Source organism: Empidonax traillii, unplaced genomic scaffold (genome assembly GCF_003031625.1).
Source record: "Empidonax traillii isolate 1590-97213 ecotype Southwest subspecies unplaced genomic scaffold, ASM303162v1 scaffold911:size244615, whole genome shotgun sequence".
Classification (NCBI taxonomy): Eukaryota; Metazoa; Chordata; class Aves; order Passeriformes; family Tyrannidae; genus Empidonax; species Empidonax traillii.
The window spans coordinates 101,234-123,685 of record NW_020956104.1 but is presented as its reverse complement, the minus strand read 5'-3'; the positions used below and the strand labels follow the sequence as shown (position 1 = coordinate 123,685).

General features: G+C 50.3%; 3 protein-coding genes across 12 annotated transcripts in view; 1 reads left to right on the top strand and 2 right to left on the bottom strand.

Annotated features, from left to right (window-relative positions):
* Nucleotides 1-4,130: 4,130 nt before the first annotated feature.
* NFS1 (NFS1 cysteine desulfurase) lies at nt 4,131-15,861 on the bottom strand. Of its 2 annotated transcripts, none has more exons than XM_027902817.1 (13): nt 15,733-15,861; nt 15,567-15,634; nt 14,680-14,796; nt 13,326-13,409; nt 12,699-12,851; nt 12,477-12,570; nt 10,538-10,672; nt 9,656-9,813; nt 8,241-8,346; nt 8,023-8,104; nt 6,578-6,661; nt 6,362-6,451; nt 4,131-5,873 (listed from the first exon to the last, which is right to left on the bottom strand). In XM_027902817.1, the coding sequence occupies exons 1-13, from the start codon at nt 15,854-15,856 to the stop codon at nt 5,810-5,812; spliced, it is 1,359 nt and encodes a 452-aa protein (XP_027758618.1). In that variant the 5' UTR covers nt 15,857-15,861; the 3' UTR covers nt 4,131-5,809. The 2 variants fall into 2 exon arrangements, with proteins under 2 accessions (XP_027758618.1, XP_027758619.1); XM_027902818.1 differs by having other exon boundaries at nt 15,567-15,637; nt 15,754-15,861.
* Nucleotides 15,862-15,869: 8 nt separating this feature from the next.
* On the top strand, nt 15,870-18,081 carry ROMO1 (reactive oxygen species modulator 1). Its single transcript, XM_027902819.1, has 3 exons — nt 15,870-15,977; nt 16,344-16,474; nt 17,890-18,081. The coding sequence occupies exons 2-3, from the start codon at nt 16,344-16,346 to the stop codon at nt 17,996-17,998; spliced, it is 240 nt and encodes a 79-aa protein (XP_027758620.1). The 5' UTR covers nt 15,870-15,977; the 3' UTR covers nt 17,999-18,081.
* A 1,423-nt stretch (nt 18,082-19,504) lies between these two features.
* Nucleotides 19,505-22,452, bottom strand: part of RBM39 (RNA binding motif protein 39) — a 28,323-nt gene continuing 25,375 nt past the window's right edge. For all 9 annotated transcript variants that reach the window (XM_027902807.1, XM_027902810.1, XM_027902809.1 and 6 more), the window contains 2 exons: nt 20,595-20,673; nt 19,505-20,504 (listed from right to left, as the gene is read on the bottom strand). In XM_027902807.1, the coding sequence (XP_027758608.1) occupies nt 20,404-20,504; nt 20,595-20,673 (180 nt within the window). In that variant the 3' untranslated portion in view covers nt 19,505-20,403. The remainder of the gene's footprint in view (nt 20,505-20,594; nt 20,674-22,452) is intronic.

Sequence of the window (22,452 nt, the reverse complement as noted above, 5' to 3'; positions counted from 1 at the left end):
CGACAGCGACAGCGACAGCGACAGCGACAGCGACAGCGACAGCGACAGCGACAGCGACAGCGACAGCGACAGCGACAGCGACAGCGACAGCGACAGCGACAGCGACAGCGACAGCGACAGCCCCCGGTCCTCCGGCGCGTCTGGAGCGAATCACTGACGGTGACTGATACTGCCGCCGAGGGAAAGTGGACTTGGAGAGGGCACTGAGCTCCAAGCGAACAGAAGAACCCTGAGAGCGGCTGACTTCTTCTCTTAGGAGCAAGTTGCAGGATTAAAATGAAAGATTCCCCCGGGCCGATGCCCCGTGCTGTGTTTATCCCTGGCCTGACTGAACGCAGCCGCGGTAACCACGCAGTGCCCTGAGCTGAGGGCCCCCGGGTGCTCCCGCACTGAGGGCACGGGCCTGGCAGCACCGGCCATTCCCGATGGAAATGGAAACCCCCCCCGTGGAGCCCTCTGTAAGAGACGGATCCAAATAAACCACCGCCTCCCTTTGCAGCGGGTTTGGGAGCTCAACAATCCGGTTAACTTTGTCGTTTTACACCCCTCAACGGGAAGCAGGGCCGGGCTGCCATGGGGTGTGCTCAGCACCACAATAACCCCCTGCTCCAGCGTTTGTTTCCCTGGATATTCCCTCTTTCTACTCCCAAACTCTTCCACCCTCATCCCCTCCCAAGAAACTCCCACACTCGCTTATCTCCTCCCTATCACCCTCGGTTTTACAGATTTTATATTCTATTTGGTATTTATGGTGGCAGTGAGGGATGGCAGGAGCATTTCCAGCTCAGGGCTGCGGGTTTGGGTAACAAAAGGGCAGCGCTGGAATGTCCCAGGTCAGAAGGAAACTAAGACTTTTCAGCTTTTGGGGAATGTGTTGAGTTACCATGTTGCTTTTTGTTACTCAAATAAGGTCTGGTGGAAAGACTTGTGATGTTTACTTGTGGACCAAAAAAACAAAACAAAAGAAACAAACAAACAAAAAAAAAAACCACAAACACAAAAACAGGACCAGCATCTGCAGCCCAGCACATCTTTGCACCTCCAGTGTCCTGGTCTGTGCTGCGCCTTGGAGCAAAGTCTTGAACAGGTGCCTTTGACAGACTACACCAACAAGTCTCCAACTGCCTTCTCAGCCATACCCAAATTTTCACAGGCAAAGAATGCCCAGTTCACTCAAGATTAACAGGAGCAGATTTGCTGTAAAAATGGATGAGAGGGAACAAAATCCTGGACTGGTATTAGTACCAGTATTAGTGTCAGGAGCGTGCCAAGTGGCCTAGAGCAGCAAAGAAGAGTCAGCAGCACGATGCAGTTAGTTACCAACAGCAGGAGGAAAGTGAGGAAAGCAAAACACTGATAGGCAGAAGGTTAAAGGACGGGGATCATGAGTAACAGTGTCCAATGTGATGCCTGTAACGTGCATGTGGGGGAAGGCAGGCAGAGAAAAAATGCATTAGAAAAGGATTTGCCTTTATTAGGTACTAGGAAACCATTGGGAGCACACTAATTTATCTGCCTCCTCCCGCTAAACCAAAGTTGAAGAAGAGTGTTAGGTATGCAACTAGGGCAAGAAAATTTACACAGGACATTTTAAAGTAAAGCTCACAGATGCCTCCCAGAAATACTCCCTGCATTTCTCATCCCCACCTCTACTTAAAACCTGTCAGCCAGCTACGACGTCCCTTATTGATCCTGTGTAGTTACTCTTTAGAATCAAATGCTTGGTTGGTTTTGCTGTGCCTACTCAGCACAGAACCCCTCTGATTGCTCATTAGTATGAGCTTTGCTTCTTACAAGAGCATCTTGTACCAGCCTTTTTCTGTGACTGATTTGGACAGATGAGCTGTCAGAGGGACCAGTCCTCCCAGCCACTCAAGCTTGTCTGTTTTAAAAACTGGCATTTGCTTCCTTGCAGCGCAGGACCTTATTCAGCAGCCTGAAATGTCATCAAAGCTGTCCATGGTAGAGAAGAGATCTCTTAGGGCAACTTTTTGGGACTCAGCCTTGGGAAACTGTATCATTTCAAAGCACAGGGCTCACATGTTAGCAGGAACAATTGGACTGGAAACAGTTGGCCCATGAGTGGCATCACAGCAGACAGAGAACTGCCAGTCAGTCAGTCAGGCAGGTGTAGTTCCCCAGGTCTTATTTCCCCTTTAAAAAATGAGGGCTATATATTTTCCATTTTCCAGTCACTGGAAACTTCTTCACTGGGCTGCCACAGCTTTCAAACTGATGGATAGGGATCAGCCAGTTCCTTCAGGACCCACAGCTGCAACTCCTCATGGATTTGTGTACCTTCAGGTTCCTTGAATGGTCTCGATTTTCTCCTGCAGGAGAGGTTCTTCATTCCCACAGTCCCTGCCTCTGCCTTCTGTGACTCAGGTGGTGTGGCTGCAGCACCTGCCAGTGAAGACCAAAGCAAAAGTCTGGGAGTACCTCAGCCTGTTCCATGTCCCAGTAAAACGCACCTCTCGTTTTGTTCCAGAGAGGACCATTTTCCCCTATTCTTCATTTGAACAGTGAGGTGTCTATAGAAGCTTGTCTTACTGCCCTTGATTTAATCCCACCAAGGCTTTAGCTTTCCTAGCCTGATTCCTGGCTGGTCAAACAACCTCTCTGTACTCCTGTCCTCACTTCCACCTTCTGCTTCCTTCCCTTTTGTGTTTGAGTTGGTCCAGGAGCTCCTTGTTCATCCCTGCAGGCCTCCTGGTGTTTCTGCCTGACTTCTGCTTTGTTGGGATGCAGCACTTCTGAGCTTTGGAAGAGGTGATCCTTGAGTATCAATCAGCTTCCCTGGACTCCTCTTCCCTCCAAGGCTTTATCCTACGGACTTTACCAAGCAGATCCCTGGAGTCCAAAATCTGCTCCCCTGAAGTCCAGAGCAGTGAGTCCAGGGCATCCTCAGTGCCCCAAGGATCTCAAACTGCCCCGTTTCATGGTCACTGCAGCCCAGGCCTGTCCTTGCAGGTAATAAGGTGGCATGGTCCCCGTCCTCCTTGGCTGCTCCATCACTCGGAGAAGCAAGTTGGCATCCACACCTTCCAGGAACCTCTGGGATTGCCTGTACCCCGCTGGGTTGTCCCCCCAATGTCAGGGTGGTTGAAGTCCCCCACGAGGAGCAGGGCTTGTGAACATGACGACGTTCCTATTCGTCTCTAGAGGGCCTTGTTGGCTCAGTCTCCCTGGTCAGGTGGCCTGCACCAGACTCCCACCTATCCCTGATAGCTGATGTCACCTATCCCTCCCTTTAATCCTGACTCCTAAGCTCTTTAGTCAGCTCCTCATCCATCCCCAGGTGGAGCTCCATGCACTCCAGCTGGTCAGAGGGCAATGGATCTTCCTCTTCTTGCCTGCCTGCATGTTCCATTCCAGCCCTGCAGCCACAGGAGCCATCCCACCACCTGTCCCTGTTGCTGATGAGATCACAGCCCTGCAGGCACGTGCACAGCTCTAACCCCTCTTGTTCGTTCCCCAGGGGATGTTCCTCTGCACAGACATTTAAGTGGCCTCCCCTTCCCACCTCCACGAGGCCTCTGGAATTCCCCTGCACTGCCCTTCCAGCTGCTCTCCTGGGAGCTGGGACCCCTCTCCAGGCTCTGGAGATGCCACTGGCATTAAAATGGGATGGATGGAGGATCCCCTCCCTCAAGGGCTTTAACTGCACTCAGTGGGGTAAACTGGATGTTCCTCCTTGCCGTTACTTCTTGCTGTCATGGAGAAAAGTACCTCCACTATACATTTTTCCTCATCTTGTCCCATAAACTTTTTTAAACAAACATTTGTTACCACTATGAATGAGTTTCCCCAAACTTTACATGTAGAATTTGTACTTTAGACCTTGGCACATCAGAAGTGGTCAGAATCTGCGAGATTTGGGGCTCCCTTTTCTCAAAATAATCACACTTTAAGCTATTTAAAAAAAAAAAAATAGTCCTGATCAGGCACAGAGTTTGAGAAGAATGACACTTCAAAAGTCAAATGTAATCTTGCTGACAGTGTTTGCAGAAAGTCAGGAGTTTATCTTTCCCTGTTCCCCGATGAAAGCTGCAATTCAGCAACTTACTGGTGGTGCTGCAAGGTTCCCCCAGAAAGGTGCATCAGAAAAGACTGACAGTAGCCAACTTTAGGTGTTACCTATAATTTTTAATCATTCTTGAAAGACAGAGAACAATTTCATAAACATACAGTTCTAAAACATGCTGGGAAAGCGTTACCACATGCTTAATCCAGAAAATATATATGGCCCAAGGATAAAAGAGTCCATACAACACTGCTAAAACCTATTTATGCATATGATATTTTAAAAATGTGATGAAATATAAGGTGCCAGCACTACAACAGTAAAACTGCTAAAGCTAATAATTTCAAATAGAACAACTGAGGATTAGCTTTCCATTAAAAACAACTAAATCTGCCCTTAGTAACAAAAAAAAAAAAAAAAAGCACAAGCTTCTGCAACACAATCCACCTTGTGAGACTCAGCTTTGGCTTTTAGACGACACAGTTGATCCTCGAGGTAGATTCCATCCCAAAGAGAAGGTACTGTCCATGGGGTGCATCAAACACAGCATCCATCAATCACACAACTCATCTGAGAGCTGCTTGCTTGTGCACTGAAAGAAAGGCACTTTGTCATCCAGGCTTCAGTCCCCTACTGGAAAGGTCACCAAAGGTAAGAGAGGAGAAACACTGCTATGAATTAATCTCATCAAACCCTTTTTAACAGACGCTTCCCCCAGCACGTGCAGGGAATGCATTCCCATCTCCAGTCAGACAGTACAGTCTGTGAGACAGAGAAGCTCCAAAGCCACCTGTTACCTCAGACAAGATATGCAGGCTCAGCTGGGCACAGCTCCCTGCACTGACAGAAGCCAAGGGCCCACAGGAGAACCAAGTAACACCAAAGGACTCACGACAAGGGGAGAAAAAAAACAACAGAAACCCCACAAACTTCAGACATTGCACCGTGTCTGCTCTCCCCACCACCTCCAGCACTCGTGCTCCCACCAAATTGCTGCTGCCACCAAAGCTGACATAGCCTGCCTATCCCCTCCCCCAGCCAGGTCACTTTTCTTTCTTTACTCAGGTAAAATTGCATGGAAAAAAAACACTGGAGGGGACAGCAAAGTGCATCATGATTGTATCATAAACTCTGGAACACAGAAGGATCGTTGGGATTAATGCACACACACACACACACACACACACAAAACACAAAACCCAGGAAAAACAGCCCAAAATACTTAATTTCAGAAGAAAATTGTTCTTAACTGCACATACAACTTATCTGTGAAGGCACATAGCCACACCGAGACATCCCTTTCCTCTAGAGATGCCAAGCATCTTCCTATTTAGAACTTCCAGCAGTACAGGACAAAGAGAGGCAAAGCCCAACTGCTGTGCAGGACAACCCCTCAAACACAGCAAACGGGCACCAGGTCTGTGCTGCAAACACAACAACGACTTGGCATGAGTTACACTGAGAAGCAACAACCCCTGGCCAGGATTACACTGGCCTGGGAGGAACCTGCTGATTTAATCTTCTCAGAAAATACATTCCCGAATAAATCACATTTTCGCATAAACGTCTGCGTGTCGGTGGAAACGCAGTGGGTGTTGGATCAGCCTGCCTTTCTCCATGATAAAGACTAGTTTCATTTTTGGCTTCTTAGACTTTGTGATCAGAAAGCACAGTCCTCCCATCAAACTGCAAGTGTCAGAAAACAGAAGTGCTGCATAATTTGCTCAAGAATGTACAGAAAAATACATTTTAATCCACATCTAGTCCATGGATAGTGATGTTTTCTCAGTGCTGAGTCCACTTAATGCTTTTGAGGTCAATGCCATCCTGCACCATTTCCCAGAGGGGGCTGTGAAGAAAGCAGAAAAATGAGGGCTACCCAAAATGCACAGGACATCATCAACAACAATAACCAGACAATTTGGTCAATTACACGAGAAATCAGGAGCTATCTCTGCCCAGGCTGAGCCCTCACATTTTCACTGTCCAGATGAGTCACGACTCTTTCAGAATAAACCAACTTGTCGATACAGTAACTCAGTAATGCCATCTCTGCATTAGAACCTTCTAGGAACTGCCCTACGTGCTTGCCCTACTTGTATTCTTTCTCTGACAAAGGCAGGATCTGTGAAAAGGTTTGATTTCAGCTTTGTTTCCTTCCCAGTGTGTCTCTGCTGTCAAGATCAGGCCCATCACCCACTCTGGGGACACCGCTTGCTGATTTACAGAAACACCACCAGATTTTCGAAGCAAACCATTACTTTATCAACTAAATCCAACTCTTCCCATGACTATGACCCCTAAGAAGTCCTGGTGTTCAGTGAGAGGATGGCTCACCTCATTTCCCTCAGCCTCTTCACGTGCTGGATGCACTTCTGCACCGTGTAATCCACTTCTTCCTCTGTAGTGAAACGACCAATGCCAAACCTACACCAAAGGAAAACCAGTAAGGACCACAATAACGTGCACGTGGAGGGGTGGAACAAATCCACCACCTACTTCAACCGGAACAGAAGAACAGGTGGAAACATCAGGGCAGCCCAATCCACACACCTTATGGACGAGTGAGCCAAGTCCTCGTCTGTTCCGATCGCCCGCAGAACGTAGGAAGGCTCCAGAGAGGCTGAGGTGCAAGCACTGGGAAAGGGAAGGCAGGGAAACGTCACACTTCTTTTCTCAGGCACAGCCTACACTGAATTAACACTGCACTAACCTCCTCCAACAAAGAACACCTCACAGATGTTTCTTATTACTGTGACTCTTTACAACAACCTGTATCAGCTTCCCTAGCCTCTCAGAAACCACAAGCAAGAAAAGTGATATTTCTGCTGATGAAGGAAAAAAGAATAGAAGGGCAGGCACGAAAGGGAAATGGGGGTAATAAATTAGGAGCATAAGGTAAGGAGAGAGAACACAGATAATGCAGCAAGAATGAACACAATGCCACAGAGAGGCAGGGGGAATGCAGATTAGGAGGTAGCTGAAGGAAAGGCTGTGAGAAAAAGACAAAGGAGCCAAGACAGAACTATCCAGAGAAGGTAACACACCAGGCACATAAGGAAAAAGAAAGACTTCACAAGCTGCTGTTTGGCAGCAGAACAAATAAATGAAAAACAGTGCACAGAGGAATCCAGAGCAAGATGATCCAGTTACAGCTGCCAGTAGAGAAAACTTTCACCTTGAAGCAGTGGGGAAAACTGGTTGTCCTGGGACTCAGTTTCAACAGGTAGCCACATGCAGCACAAATCAGAGCTGTTTACAGCTCCCTGGTGCTCAAAGCAGAGACTCAGAAGAGATCTCCACATGACACAAGTCAGACAAAGGCATGTGCAGACTTGTTCTCCCTGTTCCTCGTGCCAACCTGTTTCTAATTAGGATATGCTGACTGCTTTGTTCTCAAAGGTGAGGGAAGGAAGGGGCATCCTCACACTCCATTCCTATCATCATAAACATCAGGAGTGCCTTGATAACAGAGAGGTTACTCATCACTCCTGTAGTCAGCAGAACTCCATAAAAGCAAATGCCATCGTCTCTGTGCTGTTGCATTTAACACAGGGACTGTGAGCTGATTTAACTCAGAGACTTGCCCAGCCTCACGAGATTCGTTAAATCCTGCTGAAGGACAGAAGCTGCTCAAATGCTGGTGGCCTTTAGAATGACAGAATCACCAGTACAAGCCAAGGCTGATCAGATCACAGGTAATCAGTCTGCAAGGCTGGGGCTGGCAGGTAGGAATTTCTAGGTTGGTTTTTGTGGGGTGGGTTTGTTTTGTTTGTGGTTTTGTTTGGTTTTTTTCTTTCAGGATGAGTAAATTTGACCTTCAGTAGAAATGTGCCCCTTAAATACCACCTTAGAATGCAATCAATGCCAGGCTGACTCATTAACTGAATATGCAAATATGGGGCACAGAAGGGACCAGTCTGTAGCCTTTACCTCCATCAGCAGATGCTGTTTGCTCTCCAAAACATCGTGCTACCCTTCCCATACCTTCCACCTACCTTCCTGAAGACAGAGCCACATCTTTCAGAGCCATCAGAAGACTCTCTCCTTCCACATACGCAAAAGATAAATTGATGCATCCTATGTAGAAATAAATGAAATAGGAAAAAAAAATATCCATCAACTGACACCTCAGGCAAACCCTGCCCTGCATCACCTGCATTTTCAGCCCTGGCCATGAGCACTGAGGCCCAGGCAGCTGGGAGGGCTCTCTTACCTGGGTAACGATGCTCCCGGTCCCCGTTCATCACCACGTCAGGCACTTCACTCATTATTTTGGTCACCAGCCGCTCTGCCAGTTGTGAGACTCGTTTGTGGTCATACTAACAAAGAAACCAGAGGAGACCCACGTAAGAAAGTGGCCATCCTGACCCCACTCAAACTGCTGCGTGTCGCCGGCTGTGAGCGGCCCTGGGGAACTGGGGTTGGCCAGGCAGGGGAAAAAACACAGCTGAAACTAAAACTGGCAAACTCTGCCTGCCCTAGTGACTGTTTCAAAAGAGAATAACCACCTGGCTCCTGGCTAGCTCAGTCTTCAAAGGTGCCACAAGCCATGCAGAAAGACCTACATGTACAAGCTGCCAAACTGCCTTTCACAAAAGCAGAGAGTTGTGTTTAGAGACAAGTTAGGCAATGCACAACACGATGCATTTTGCACCACAAGAAAGGGCACCTACTACTGCACGTTGCTCCTTATTTCCCAGCTCTCCAACTGTACCAGAGAGATGGACTCACACAGCAGTGTGAGCTCAGCTTTTTCCAGCAGCAACCTGCCCGGTGAGAACTGCCCACGTGCAGCGTCTTGTTCTGCACTGAAGAGTGAGGTCACTGGCACCGAGAGCGCAGCAAGGCTTGGGACCAGCCCCAGGAGCACAGCACAATTCATGCTTGTTTGCACACAAAAAACCAGGCTATCAGTTGATTTAGAAATGCCAGGACTCTGCCAGGCAAGGAAGAGAATCCAGAGCTGAGGCTTGTGCAGAATTTGGACTCTGCAGGCTCTGTGGCCTCAGCTTCCACAACTGCCCAGCTCAGATGGTGAATTCTGCCTGTGTCCTGGGAAGAAGCTGGATCCTGTGTGTGCAGATATCTGGCCCATGCATCCCACTGGCACTGTACTGAAGGATTTTTACGTTACATTGGTGCCCCCAAACCAACGTAGCAGCCCACAGAGGCTCAGACACCAGACCTAGCAAATAAACTTCACTGCCCAAGCCAGGAAAAAAAGAAAATCAATTCTTCATTGCAAAGCTGCAGAGAACTTGAACTTACCTATTATAGGTACAATAATGGACTGGGAAGGCTTATTTTTTCGAAACACATTATATAAACATGACTTATCATTTCAGAGATGCTGCTAATGCCTGTGTGAAGTGAGTAAAAGCACATAAAGCTATTTCCTTAAACTGTCACCTTTTTCCTTTTTCAAGAAGAAAGAAACTTCAGAAAACATTTCCAATTACCCAAAAACACCCCTGAAGTTGTCAAAACATTAAGTTCACTTAATGCCAAAGCACGAGAAGCAAATTTGATTGAGGCACACGGACAAAAGAAGACTTCAGGAACCCAAGCCCTAAGCGGTGCTGTTATATCATTTTCTGGAACCCAGGACAAGTACCTTCTTGCACATACCTCCATCTCCTGCTGTGCCACCTCACAGGCTGCCCCCAGGCCCACTGCCAGAGGGGTGGGCACTGTCCCAGAGCGCAGCCCCCTCTCCTGGCCTCCCCCACTCTGCAGGGGCTCCAGCCGGACGCGCGGTCGGCGGCGAACGTAGAGAGCACCAACCCCTTGGGAACAAGGAGAGCTGTTTTACCACGTGCCCACAGCTCTGAAATCACACACAGGGACTCCAAGGTTTGCTCACAGTCCTTATTTCCCCAGCAAACACACATCTGGACACTTAACTGGAGAAAAATGTAGTAAACAAGTACAGAGTAGTATTATTTTCTAGGACATGGTGTTTGCTTCCACTGCTCACGTTCAGGCTGCCAGAGTTTCAGCCACCCAGGGACTCTTCACTTCCCTTCCTTCCCACAGTTCCCGTGCACAGCTGAAGTTCATCCTCTTGCAATCAAGTTTTTATGTGCAGGTATCTCAGTCACTGACAAAGTTCCCTTACTGACTTCCAACTCCTTTCCCTGGATTACCAGGCCCACACCAGTCCCAGGAGTTCTCTCCCTCTCTTCTCGTTAGGAAGACTCACCAGTGGCAGCAATTTGCAGTGGGCAGATTAGATGAGCCAGTTTTGACAGCCAGTCAGTCTCACCCTCTCCTCGCCTAGAAACCCAATTTTCATGTGCCCTGGTGCTCCTACTGAGTGAATGTCACACAGAAAGAACAGCTGCAAATTCCAGCCACAATAAATTGTGAAAATTTATGTCTGTCATTTGTCCAAAGCTACTGGCTGAGAACTTAGTCCTTGCCCAGAGATAACGTCTTCGGCTCTAACCTTGTGCAGTTAGCTTAAGTTAGGCCTGGAAACAATCCCCCAGAAAGCCCTTCAGTGAGTACCTTTTGGCCCATAAATTTTATGGCCGCTGATGCTCATCAGATCGATTTTCATGTCGTTGACGTCCATAGGAATTTTACCGATTGCCTGCGCAGCATCCGTGTGGAAGAAAACCTTCCGCTCCCGGCAGATCTCACCTGCAGCAAACACACCGACCAAACCCATGTTGTCTTATCCAACTGCCACGATCCCAAGGATTCCAAAACCGCACCTAAAGCATCAGTGAATCTAACCAACAGGACGGACCAGTTCTGAGGTGACAAAGGACTGCGATGTTTCCTTTACAGGGAAGTGGCTAAAGCTGTGCAGTGACTGCTGCAGCTGATGCCTTGGCACAGGTTTAGGCAGGCGAGACTATGGTGAATTCCTTCAGCTGAGAAGTTAAAAAGTCTACTGCTCTTAAGAAGTGAGTTTGTTTCCAAACTCACACCTACCAAGTTTAAGAACAAATGGTTGCATAAGGCATTGCAAGTTTGCACACAGAGATGACTCCACAGCTGGACAAAAATGTTTTTTTCTTTATTCTTTTTCTTCCCAACACCGCTCCAGCATAAGCTAGCCTTGCTTTCACATTTATATTTCCCAAGTATTTTTATGTCATTTCCTCTACTCTCCAAGTTTTGCAACGCTCAGCCTTGAAAATGTTCTCAGAATTGTCACACGTGCTCATTGTTACCGCCTGAGCTCAGTGTCACCCATGTTTTCACATGTGCTGCTTTCGATAGAGTTAACTTTCTTCCCAGTGGCTGGGATGGGGCTGTGTTTTGGATTTGTGCTGAACACAGGGTTGATAATGCAGTGATGTTGTTGTTGTTGTTACTGCTGAGCAGGGCTTACACAGAGCCAAGGTCTTTTCTGCTTCTCGTACTGCCACACGAACAGCCAAGGACCCAGAGTGACCCAAGGGATATTCCAGACCACATGACATCAGTACATAAAGCTGGGGGGAAGGAGGAGGAAGGGGGGATGTTTACAGTGAAGGTGTTTCTCTTCCCAAGTCACTGTTCCATGGGATGAGGCCCTGCTCTCCTGGAGGTGCTCAACACCTGCCCAACTGTGGGAAGCAGGGAATCGATTCTTTGTCTTGCTTAGCTTGTGTGGTGGCTTTTGCTTTCCCCATCATACTGTCCTCATCTCAAGCCATGAGTTCTCTGGCTTTTACCCTTCTAATCCTATCTGGAGTGAGTGAGCAGCTGCTGGGGCTTGGGGGCTGCCTGGGGTTAAAGCAGGACAGAAGGGGGGGGTGTATGTTTTGTTGCTGTCATGGGAAACCTCGTCAGCAACTCCCCGAGGGATCCAGGGGGTGCAGGCACCCCTTCACCCTCCCTGCTCCAACGCCTCTGCTTCTCCAGGCTCTGCCTTCAACTGCTGTGAGCTCCCTGTCACTCCAGCTGCCTGTTCAGAGCCCGCTTCACCCCCTGCCTGCCTCCTGTTCCAGAAACCTGGCTCTTCAGCAGCCTCTTGGCCTCCAAACCAACGGTTCATGACTGTGTATGGCAATACCAGGGGGAAGGGTGATGCCCCCTCCCTCCCCAAATCCTGCACATTTCTCCTCTTAAACACTACAAGTGCTCAATAAACTGTTATATTATATAATCTTAATCTGGCCAGTTATTCTGTGCAATTTTTTCATCCATCATACATTTCAGAATGAAACTGGAAACACTGCAGCTGATCTACACAAGGCTATAATTGCTGCAGTGCTCACTGTAAAAGCAGTGAATTTTATTCTCATTTCCCTTTTAAAATCAGTTTTTATTTGGGACAGCAGTATTATTTATTTACATTATGTTTTTATTTTTAAATACTTAAATTGTTATATTTATTCCTTAACTATATTACACCTCATCTTTTGCATCAGTACCACTTGGGGATGAAATTATCAAGTAAAATGAAGCAGAAGCAATTTCAGCTGGCATCTGGAAGCCACACAGTACTTACCAATGTCATGAATTGGCTGCTTCACTCCTATTTCATTATTCACAGTCATTACAGAAACCAAACTTGTGTCTGGCTGGAATGCAGCCTCCAGCTCCTGGTGAAAGATGCAGAGGGACAGAAATTGTGACTAACAGGTCACAGCGGACTCAAGGTCCTCTTGAGCATTAATTTGAAGCAAAAACTTCTTCTGTTTTCAGTTTCTGTCCGTCAGTAACAACTCACCTTCAGATCTATGAGCCCATTTTTCTGAACAGGTAGGTAGGTGATCCGGAACCCTTCTGTTTCCAAGGAGCGGCAAGAATCCAACACGCACTTGTGCTCCGTCTGGGTCGTAATGATGTGCTTCTTCCTGGACTTATAGAACCTTGCAACACCCTGTCAGGCACAATCCAGGAACAAGAAACTGGCCATCAGACCACTGAAGAAAGCCACGATTGGAAGCAAGAAATCATTACTTTGTTATAATTCATTTTACGTGGAGTCACATTCACTGACAAGTCTGAACAACCACACAGGAAAGGTTAAAACACAACCCAGCCTTTGTCAGAGAAAAGTTCCTAATCAGCATGTCCACTGTATTACACGATGAAGATTTTAATTCCATAAGCAGAAATGTTGTATTTGGTGCACATAAGATAAACACTGAATATTTTCCACTGTCCTCAAAAACATGTCCTGTGCACTAAAACATCCCTCCATGTATTTCTCCACTTTTCTAACAGAGGATCACAAGGAGTAGGTCCAGGAATGCAAATATTTGCTACCTACTCCATTTAAACTGTTCAAAGATGCATACAGTCCTTTAAAGCATGATTTTAACATCATAAATAACTATCAGTATAAATTTACCTTAACTGCCATATTATTAGATTCTGTTGCACCACTGGTAAATATAATTTCCCGTGAATCAGCTCCTATTAAATCTGCAACTTGCTGTTTAAAGAGAAATACAACATTGTTAAGAAAACATTCAGTGAATTCACCACAGCAAAATACAAGCAAAGTGTTTTCAAGAATACCCCCCTGAGCCTCAAAGGGATTACAGCTGGTACCTAACAATGTTATGCTACAGGTCCAATAGTCTAAATATCTGCATTATTATAAAATACACAAGGAATCTCTGGTCCTTGCAGGAGGGGTATTAAGGAGTAGCCTGTCATAAAAGAGATAAAAATTTAAGTAGGCAAAACCCCATTACATATTACTTTAAAAAAAAAATCACCAAGACCCACACCTAAGATTAGGAGAATGATAAAATATCGAGTAGCATAACTACTGCAGCATCACAACCAAAACTCCTGAGGCATCTTTGTCTATGCAGTATTAGTTTCTGCTACTTCAGCTGCTCTAATCTCACTAGGAGGGCAAGTCCAGGACAACCCTGGATGTACAGACAGTGGGAATGAGGTGCTGGAGAGCTCTGGGGAAAGGGGTCAGGGGTTTGGGCTGAGGCAGCTGGAACAGGGACCAGCAGTGCCCTGGCAGCCCCAAAGCCCAGCCCTGTCCTGGGGGGCCTCAGGCCCAGCAGGGTGAGGGGGGTCTGTCCTGCACTGGGGCGGCCTCACCCCAGTCCTGGGGCAGGTTGAGGGGCCTCTACATGTGCATATAAAGCCACTAAAGAGCACGTGCAGAGGAGGCTACAAGAGCAGTGAAGGGCCTCGAGGAGCAGCAGAGGGCACTTGGTTTGTTCAGCTGCAGGAGACTGAGATCAGACCTCCCCAGGGCTCTGCAGCTTCCCCACGAGGGGCAGCTCCGATCTCTGCTCTGTGTGACCACTGAGAGGGCCTGAGGGAACGGCTGGAGCTGTGTCAGGGCAGGCTCAGGGTGGATCTCAGGGAAAGGTTCTTCCCCCAGAGGGTGGTTGGCACTGAACAGGCTCCCCAGGGCAGTGGGCACAGCCCCAAGGCTGCCAGAGCTGCAGGAGGGTTTGGATGATCCTCTGGGGCACAGGGTGGGACTCTTGGGAATGATCCTGTGCAGAGCCAAGGGTTGGACTGGATGATCCTTGTGGGTCCCTTCCAGCTCCGGATATTCCGTGATTCTATTTTTTCTTGCAATAAATCTACTAAAGCAAAGCAAAGAGGAAGCTGATAAATCCAGCCCACAGAGAACAGGCCTTTTTTCCTTCCTTGTTTTTGATGTTCTTTTGACATTGAATTTCGTTGCCAGCAGGAAAACCACAACTGTGAAGATGAAGCCTCACCTTCCTCGCCTTCTCCATGGCAGCCTCGCTCTCCCAGCCATAGGCGTGGGTCCTGGAGTGGGGGTTGCCATAGTAGGCTGTCAGGTATGGGAGCATGCTGTCCAGAACTCTGGGATCCTGCAGGACACAGAGCACCCAGCCTTAGAAACAGAGCAGGAAAAGCATCTCTGTCCCCTCTAGACATGCACCCCTACTGCAGCACAGCAGCACTCCTGCTGCAGAGTCTTGCTTTAGCTCAGGTCAGATCTCGAAAACATGAGGTTATTGATTTCACATTATGGACAACACCAGCGTCTGGCAGTTGTGTTCTGTGCCCTTGCAGTAACCCTGGTCTGCACTGAGGTGATCACAGAACGGCACCATCCGAGCAAACAGAACACAGACTGGTGGAAGGCATGTTAGAGCTCATCCTGTTCCACTCTCCTGCCGTGGGCAGGGACACCTTCCCCCAGGCCAGGGCGTTCCGAGCACCGTCCAACATGGCCTTTCTTCTGAGCACAAGAAATGCAAGGTTTTGAAGTGTCAGGAGAAATGACAGGCCGGTATTTTGGTCGAATTGACCTCCTGCTGCCCCTCGCAGCCGCCGCCACTCCGGTAGGGTCGGTGTGAGCCCCGCCGCCCTCCCGGGATCGGGACCCCGGGGGTGCCCGCACTGTCCCCGTGCCCGCACTGTCCCCGTGTCCCTGTGCTCGCATTGTCCCCGTGTCCTGTGCCCGCATTGTCCCCGTGTCCCTGTGCCTGCACTGTCCCTGTGCCGGTACTGTCCCCGTGTCCTGTGCCCGCACTGTCCCCGTGTCCCGTCCCCCGCCGCCCAGGGCACAGCGAGCGCTCCGGACAGAGCCGTGAGCGCGGCCCCGCGGGCTGCCCGAGCTCGGCGCGGTCCGTACCAGGGGGGTGGTGGCCTGCACGTCCATGTAGAGCGGCCGCGGGGCACCGTCGCCATCGCCGGTTCGCCCTGAGGGGAGAAGAGCGGGGGGAGCTGCTGTCAGGGGCCGGCGGGAGCGGCGGGGCCGTCCCTGCGCCGACAGCGGCCCTGCCCGGCCGCGGCCTTACCCGGTGCCGGTGGCTGTCCCTGTCCCTGTCCCTGTGCCTGTCCCTGTGCCTGTGCCGGTGCCGTCCGGAGCCGCCGCGGGGCGCGGCCGCCCCCCAGCCCCGCCAGACGCCGCCACAGCAGCATGGCGGGCGGGCGCGCGCTCGGGCGGGGCCGCGCACGGGGCCGCCCCGCCCCTTCCGGCCCGTCAGGAGCGCGCCGGAAGCGGGGCCGGCGGGGCGGGTGGAGCGCGGAGCGGCCCAGCGAGGTACGGGGAGCTGAGGGCGGCCCCGCCCGCACCCCCCGCGCTCCGGGACCAGCCCCCGCTGTGGCCTCGGGCTCCGCGAGGGCGGGCTCGCTGTGCCCCCGGGACCGGGCCGCGGGCGCTGCTCGCCAGAGGGCACAGGGGAGGCCCCGGGACGGGCACAGGGGAGGCCCCGGGACGGGCACAGGGGAGGCCCCGGGACGGCCTCGCGGCGCTCGCAGGAGCTGCCTGGAGGAGAAGCGGGGCTGTCAGTCCCTGCCCGTCCCTCCTGCCCGCGCAGAGTGTACAGGGGGCTCCGAGCCCGCCGTGGGTGTGCAGGCCTGTCCCACAAAGCCCTAAAGCCTGTGGGGTTTGTCCTTTCTTTTCCAGATGCCTGTGACCGTGGGCCCGTACGGGCAGTCGCAGCCCAGCTGCTTCGACAGAATAAAGATGGGTTTCATGATGGGCTTTGCCGTGGGCATGGCCGCAGGGGCGCTGTTCGGCACCTTCTCCTGCCTCAGGTACGCCGAGGAAATGCCACCACAGATGGTGACAGGGCGACAGCCAGGGGGAAATGGCGCTGCTGGGGGGCTGGGAGGGGAGCGGGGCTGGGCCTGGGCTCTCTGTGGGTGGAAGCTTGTCAGGGACTCCAGACTGGCCACACCGATCAGCCCTGGTGGGGCGTCACCTCTGGGTCACCCCCGTGCCAGGAGGTCGCAGTTCCATGGACTTTTTCCTGACACCTGTTGGGAAGCCGAGGCTGTGGAGGACCAGCTCAGGAGGAGCTGGATGAACGGTGTGTGCAGATATGTGTGCACCCTCTCCTGGCCCTGCAGGTTCCCGGGGTGCTCTGCAGGCTCCCAGTGTCGCTCTGCAAAGGGGCACTTACTGAACTGGCCCCAGGTGTGAACTCGGAGTGCGGGCGCAGCCCCACTGTGCATCAGAGAGGGACAACATTCCACCTTCCCTGGGGCTCACCAGCATGGAAACCCCACACTCGCTGCTCGGGCTCGCTCTGGCACTGCTGACTGGCTTTGCACATCACCCGTGACAAGGAACCACTGCAGTCAGCTCTTTCATACTTTGCACACCTCCTGCTCCAGGATTTTCACCTGTGATTAATCACAGGAGGAAAAGGCACAAAGTCTAATCCAGTGGGAGTTTGAAGTTTTCTGATCTGAGTTCCCAGAAGGTATTTTTAAGTGTCACGATGTTGGCAGAAAATACAGATTTAGGGGATTTAGAAGAAGCAGTTGCAGTGGTTCTGCTGTACCCTTTCTGAGGGAAAATCTCATGTTTTAAGAATCAAGTGCATGCAATTCCTTAGACTCTGAAGTCACTGCAGTGCTTAAAAGCCAAATATCACTAGAGCTTCTCGAGACAGAACAATTCCTTTGATTTCAGTCAGACCTTAGGTAGGTGAGAACTGGAGACCAGAAACACATCTGGACACTTTTAGGCCTTTCAGGTGTCTCTCATATTCCAGCAGTGAATAGGAAGTTAATTTTAAGTTGGTGGCATTAAAAACACTGCCATTGCATCCAGAGAGGATGGCAATACACTAGTTCAGACAACTCTTTTTGTTCTCTTGGAAGTCAAAAACTTGGGCAGCAAGATTTTTTATTTCCTCCCATATTAAGGGTATTTGGGGCACTAAGATGCAAAGCTGTTCCTGCTGTGGTGTGGCAGGAGGGTTCCACTGCAGGAGAAAATACAGGTGGGCCATTGGTGAGGGTCACTCAGGAGCCCCTGCAGTAGCTCCAGCACGGGGCACCACAAACTATCGAGGGGCAGCAGAGGTGCCACGGCACACATTTGGGCTGAAGGACTGGTGCGTTTGGAACCCTGAGCTGGGTGTCTCCCATGTTTTCTGCTGCTTGTCTGTGACCTGCCAGGTTTCAGCTTCTGTATAATTCCCTGGTTTTCTTTATCCCAGGATTGGCATGAGAGGACGAGAGCTGATGGGTGGAGTTGGCAAAACGATGATGCAGAGCGGTGGGACGTTTGGGACATTCATGGCCATTGGCATGGGAATACGCTGCTAGCCTCGAGTTTGGGATGTGTCCCAGAGTGCCCCTGCCCAGCCATTCCTGCTCTGTACCATAATAAAATCTTTAGATACCTGGAAGTGAGAGCTCTTCATGAAACGGCAAAGCCCCACCCTCCGTGCTCTGCTATTCTAAACCTGCTTTTTACGAAATTTCTACTTCCATCATTTGCTCCCAGGACAATGAGAATTAATCCTCCTTTGTACTGCATTAAAGTTCCTGTTTCGCAGGTGTAAGTACAGCATACACAGGTCTCTTTGTGGCACTCAGGCAGCTCCCATTCCCATGTGGATGTGGAGCAGCTCCATTGCCTTCAAGCATTCCTGAGTCTAGGGTGGTTTACTGGCTGGCTAATTCAGATTAACGATGGAATTCTTCTCCTCTTGCAAAAAAGGTGGGTTGAAGCCAGTCCCGTTTCCGAGCTCCAGGTGCCCAAGGGCAGACACCCTGGGCAGGCTGTGGGAGCTGTGCTAGCTGTGCTCCCAGAGACAGAGCCTTTTCCTACAGCCTGCCTGCCTCAGCAGGCCCACAGGGTGCTCAGTGCTTCCCTGGGAGAGCTGGGGATCCCTCCCCCCATTCCCTGGCCCCGAAGCGCTGCCTGCAGCACACCCAGGAAACGGGGGGTGCTGTTGCAATCTTCCAGTACTTGCCTTTTGAAACAGAGCTGCTTTCTGCTCCTGCCTTGGCTCTGTGGGAGGTGAGTGGCAGCACTGCCTGAACCAGCTCCTGCACAGCAGCCCTGACCTGGTGCAGGTGCCTTTTCCCCGTTTTTAAGGCGGAAGCAAATCCAGCACTCAAAGCCTGTTCTCAGCCTGCTGCCCTGGGGTCAGCCCAGAACAGCTCCTGTGACTCCACCCGGCACTGGGGACTAACACTGGACACTAAAAAACAAAGCTCCAGCACAGCCAGAGAGCAGCTGTGTCACAAACCCCAGACCCTCCCCATCCCTGTGCTCCCCCAGTCACCTGCTCCCAGTTCCCGGAGCGCTGGGGACAGTCCCTCGCCCCGCTGCGGCTCAGGCACAGCCACACCCAGCCCTGCTGGAGAGCAGCTCATCCCCCCAGTGCTCTGGGAACAGCACAGGATCCCTGCAGCGCCTGCCTCACCTTCCCCCAGCAGGAGGAACCTCCTCACTCCATACTCTCCCCTTTGGCCAGTTTTTGTGAGCGGTTAAAAAGGCCAGGGAGGCAGGACAGGGGGAGGAAGGGCACAGGGAGGCTCCCTGCAGAAAGCAGAGTGAAAGCCAAGATTCCTCCAAACCCAGGACTCTCCCCCAGTTGTGAATGATGGAGTGGAGGTGGGCAGGAGGGAGGCAGCTCTGCAATGAACTTCCAGCAGGCCTGAGGAGGGTGAGAGCTGTGCCCAGTCCTCAACAGCCACACCTGGGGTATCTACAGCGGTGTCCCCGACGTCTGCCCTCACACAGCACCCATCACTCACTGCAGCCTCAGCACACACTGCTTAAGGCACAGTGGGACAGCAGAGAAATAAAGCTTCATGAAGGCCTTTTTAAGAGAATTTTATTTGAGTGGTTCTTACAAAGATTGTTGCAATATGAAAGTCTTTGTTTGATAGAAATATCAAGCTGTCTTGTCAAACACACTGAAGTAACCCAAAAATATATTTCAGAGCTCACAGAGCTTAAAAAGAGCAAAGATTATATGCAACCAGAACAAAACACGTTTCTGTATTTCCTACCCCTTTTCAGCCTTGGCTGGAATCTGTCAGCTCTGCCTCACTGCACACGTGGAAACTCCTCTGGAAATGCAGAGATCGTTTTGTTTGGAAACTTAGACACACCTCACAGTATTTACAAAGAAACTTTTACAGATACATTAATCAAAAGTTACCATCAAGAAATAAAACCCTTCAATCCTTCTATTCTTACCGATTATTCAGCACAAAGCAAGCTGAGTAGCTGTCCGCAGTCAGCTTTCAGTAGCCTTTTGGATTTTCCATTGGTACAAAACACTAAATATGTCCCCTCATCCAGTCTCTCTCTGATATTCCCCTCAAGCAGATCACCCACATTTAGTGAAATGTAAAACGTCTTCACTGCGTTAAAAGAAAGGCTCGTGAAACATTAAAAATGTCATTATGTCCCATCTGCCTTTTACAGAGAACTTGTTATCTATGAGCTACTTCTCAGTTCCTACGGATCACCTTAGTCAATGTACAAGAATTACAAGGCAGAACAAGAAGTCAACAGCTTTGTATACAGTGGAAATGCTAGTTAGGGAGAATGAACACACTGCATTTCTGCTTACTTCGTTTTATTTTTAAAGGTAGCAGGAAGTGTACACAAAATGACATTAAATCCTTTCCTTTAGTTTTATCTAAATAAAAGATAACTCAATCTTCCTCCAAAAAATACCTATGTACAAAACTGACTAAATTAATCTTCATCGTCGAACGGGAACCAGTAGTTGGGTTGCAGTCATGGAGTCTGGGAAAAGGCTGTGGTACGTTGGGAGAGGTACATACGCCGCTGTGATCATTTTACCTGGGCACAGGAGCAAATAAAACCACCGTCAGTCACTGGGCATTTCTGCCAGGGCTGAGGAGCGTGGGGGTGAGAGGGTGAGACACCCACCTGCAAACCACCTCCCGTGCAGCGCGTTGACGGCCGCGATGGCAGCGGCGATGGAGGGACACTTGACGTACACGTTGCCCTGCAAGACACCAGGAGGCAGCTGGTGAGGAGGGGACAGGCCCTGGCCACACCCAGACAGGAGGAACACGGGGGAAGGGGGCAGTGTCCCCACAGGCACCGCCCCACGGGAACAGTCAGGGCAGCACATCTGTCTGAGCAGGATTTCCCAAGACAGCTCAAAGGTGCAGTTGATCTGCTCTCACCGAGCCCGGGGTGGCTCCTGAGAGCCCTCCAGAGGGGCCCTGAAGGCTGTGCAAGAGAACAGCACACGGGGCATGGCTGTCCCCAGGGGCTGGGAGCCACTGTCCTCAGCCACACATCCCTCTCTCCCCAGGCCCAGCTTCCAGCCCCATTCCACAGGGACCAGCACTCCCCATTCCCCAGGCCAGGAAGGACATGCAGCACTTCAAGGGAGACTGATACTGTAACAATTCTCCTACACGAGCTTCAACATCTGTCTGTCTTTAGGCAAAGGGAAAGCCCCATCCCAGCAGGGCAGGAGGCCTGAGATGGTCCCCAAGGTGAAGGACAGACTGATCTTTGAACTTGGCCAGAGATACCTGGAGTTTCCCATCTGTAAATCAAGCACTGTGCCTCCCTAATCCGGAGAACTCCAACAACCACATCCCACAACTCCGAGACACACGGATGCCCACAGTAATGTGTGGCATTTTTCTGGCTGCCTGCTTAAAAATAGACCACCATCAGTAATTCCTGAACCAGATCAGATTCTAGCTGAAAGAGGTTTTTCAGGAAAATAATATATTAAGAAACAGACTTCCCTGTAGCAGCCTTTGCCAGCCTGTACTAACTCTTCCCACTGATCTCACAGGCTCATTCCCTGCTCAGGGGCTGTTGATGAAGGCACTAAGCAATGAACACACAGCTCTGCTCTCAGCCCCCTCCTGCAAAGGCTGCCTAAAGCCCAAAATGAGGGACAGCAACACAAAGCCGTGGTTTCCCTTGACCCCCCCAGTGCAGCACACGAGCTCTGACAGCCTCAGTGTGCCAGTCTGGCTGGGACAGAGCCCTGAACGTGCCCAGGATCTCAGCCTGCAAAACAGAACAGCACAAGGGAACTTGGGTTCAAATCCAGTATTTTTAAATATCAGTGGGTGTTTTATATCTGGGTCATCGCTGTGCTACTGTAACAAAATGGGTTTCAGTTTTCTGAAACATTTAACTCATGACACAGTAATGTGTGTCACGATTACTTTACTTTCTAATGTAAAATAGAACTGCAGCTCCATGTCCTCAGAACATATGCGAGGTGTGTTGAGGGCTGGTGCATTTCGAGGGGGTTGTGTGATGATTTTTTTGTTTGGTGTTTATTTATTGGGCTTGGGAGTGTGTTCTGGGCTGTTGGGTGGGTCTTTTAATCTGTCAGAGAACAGTGATCTCTCAGACAGTAACAGGCACACACACTGGAAAGGTTTCTGCCTCCCAACAGTCCAATACCAGCAGTGATCCTGAAGATTACAAGGTGCCAGGGACACTGTTTTATGTACTGAACTGCAGCTCCCATCTGAACCCCCTGTAACCCATGGGAAAGTGTCTCAGTGACACTGTGGCAGCTGCAGCAACGCTCAGGGAGTGCCAAGCGCATCACCAGGCCAGAACAACCCCCCCTGAACAGGCTGGGACAGCAGGGTGCGTTCCAGCCTCACACAACAGCACAGAACACAACACGACACCTGCAGGGCCTGAAGGGTAGAAATCAGCCTGTCAGACCATCTGAAAACTGAACTTCAGTCTGGGCTGTGAATTCTTTATAAAAGGGGTTCCAGATGGCCAAATT

Coding starts and splice junctions, on each gene's coding strand:
- ROMO1 (XM_027902819.1), top strand. CDS start 16,344: ATGCCTGTGACCGTGGGCCCGTACGGGCAGTCGCAGCCCAGCTGCTTC. Junction 16,475..17,889: donor GGCACCTTCTCCTGCCTCAG/GTACGCCGAGGA, acceptor TCTTTATCCCAG/GATTGGCATGAGAGGACGAG.
- NFS1 (XM_027902817.1), bottom strand. CDS start 15,856: ATGCTGCTGTGGCGGCGTCTGGCGGGGCTGGGGGGCGGCCGCGCCCCG. Junction 8,347..9,655: donor TGGCACAGCAGGAGATGGAG/GTATGTGCAAGA, acceptor TTTCTTTGTTAG/TATGACCACAAACGAGTCTC. Junction 5,874..6,361: donor AAGAGGCTGAGGGAAATGAG/GTGAGCCATCCT, acceptor CTTTCTTCACAG/CCCCCTCTGGGAAATGGTGC.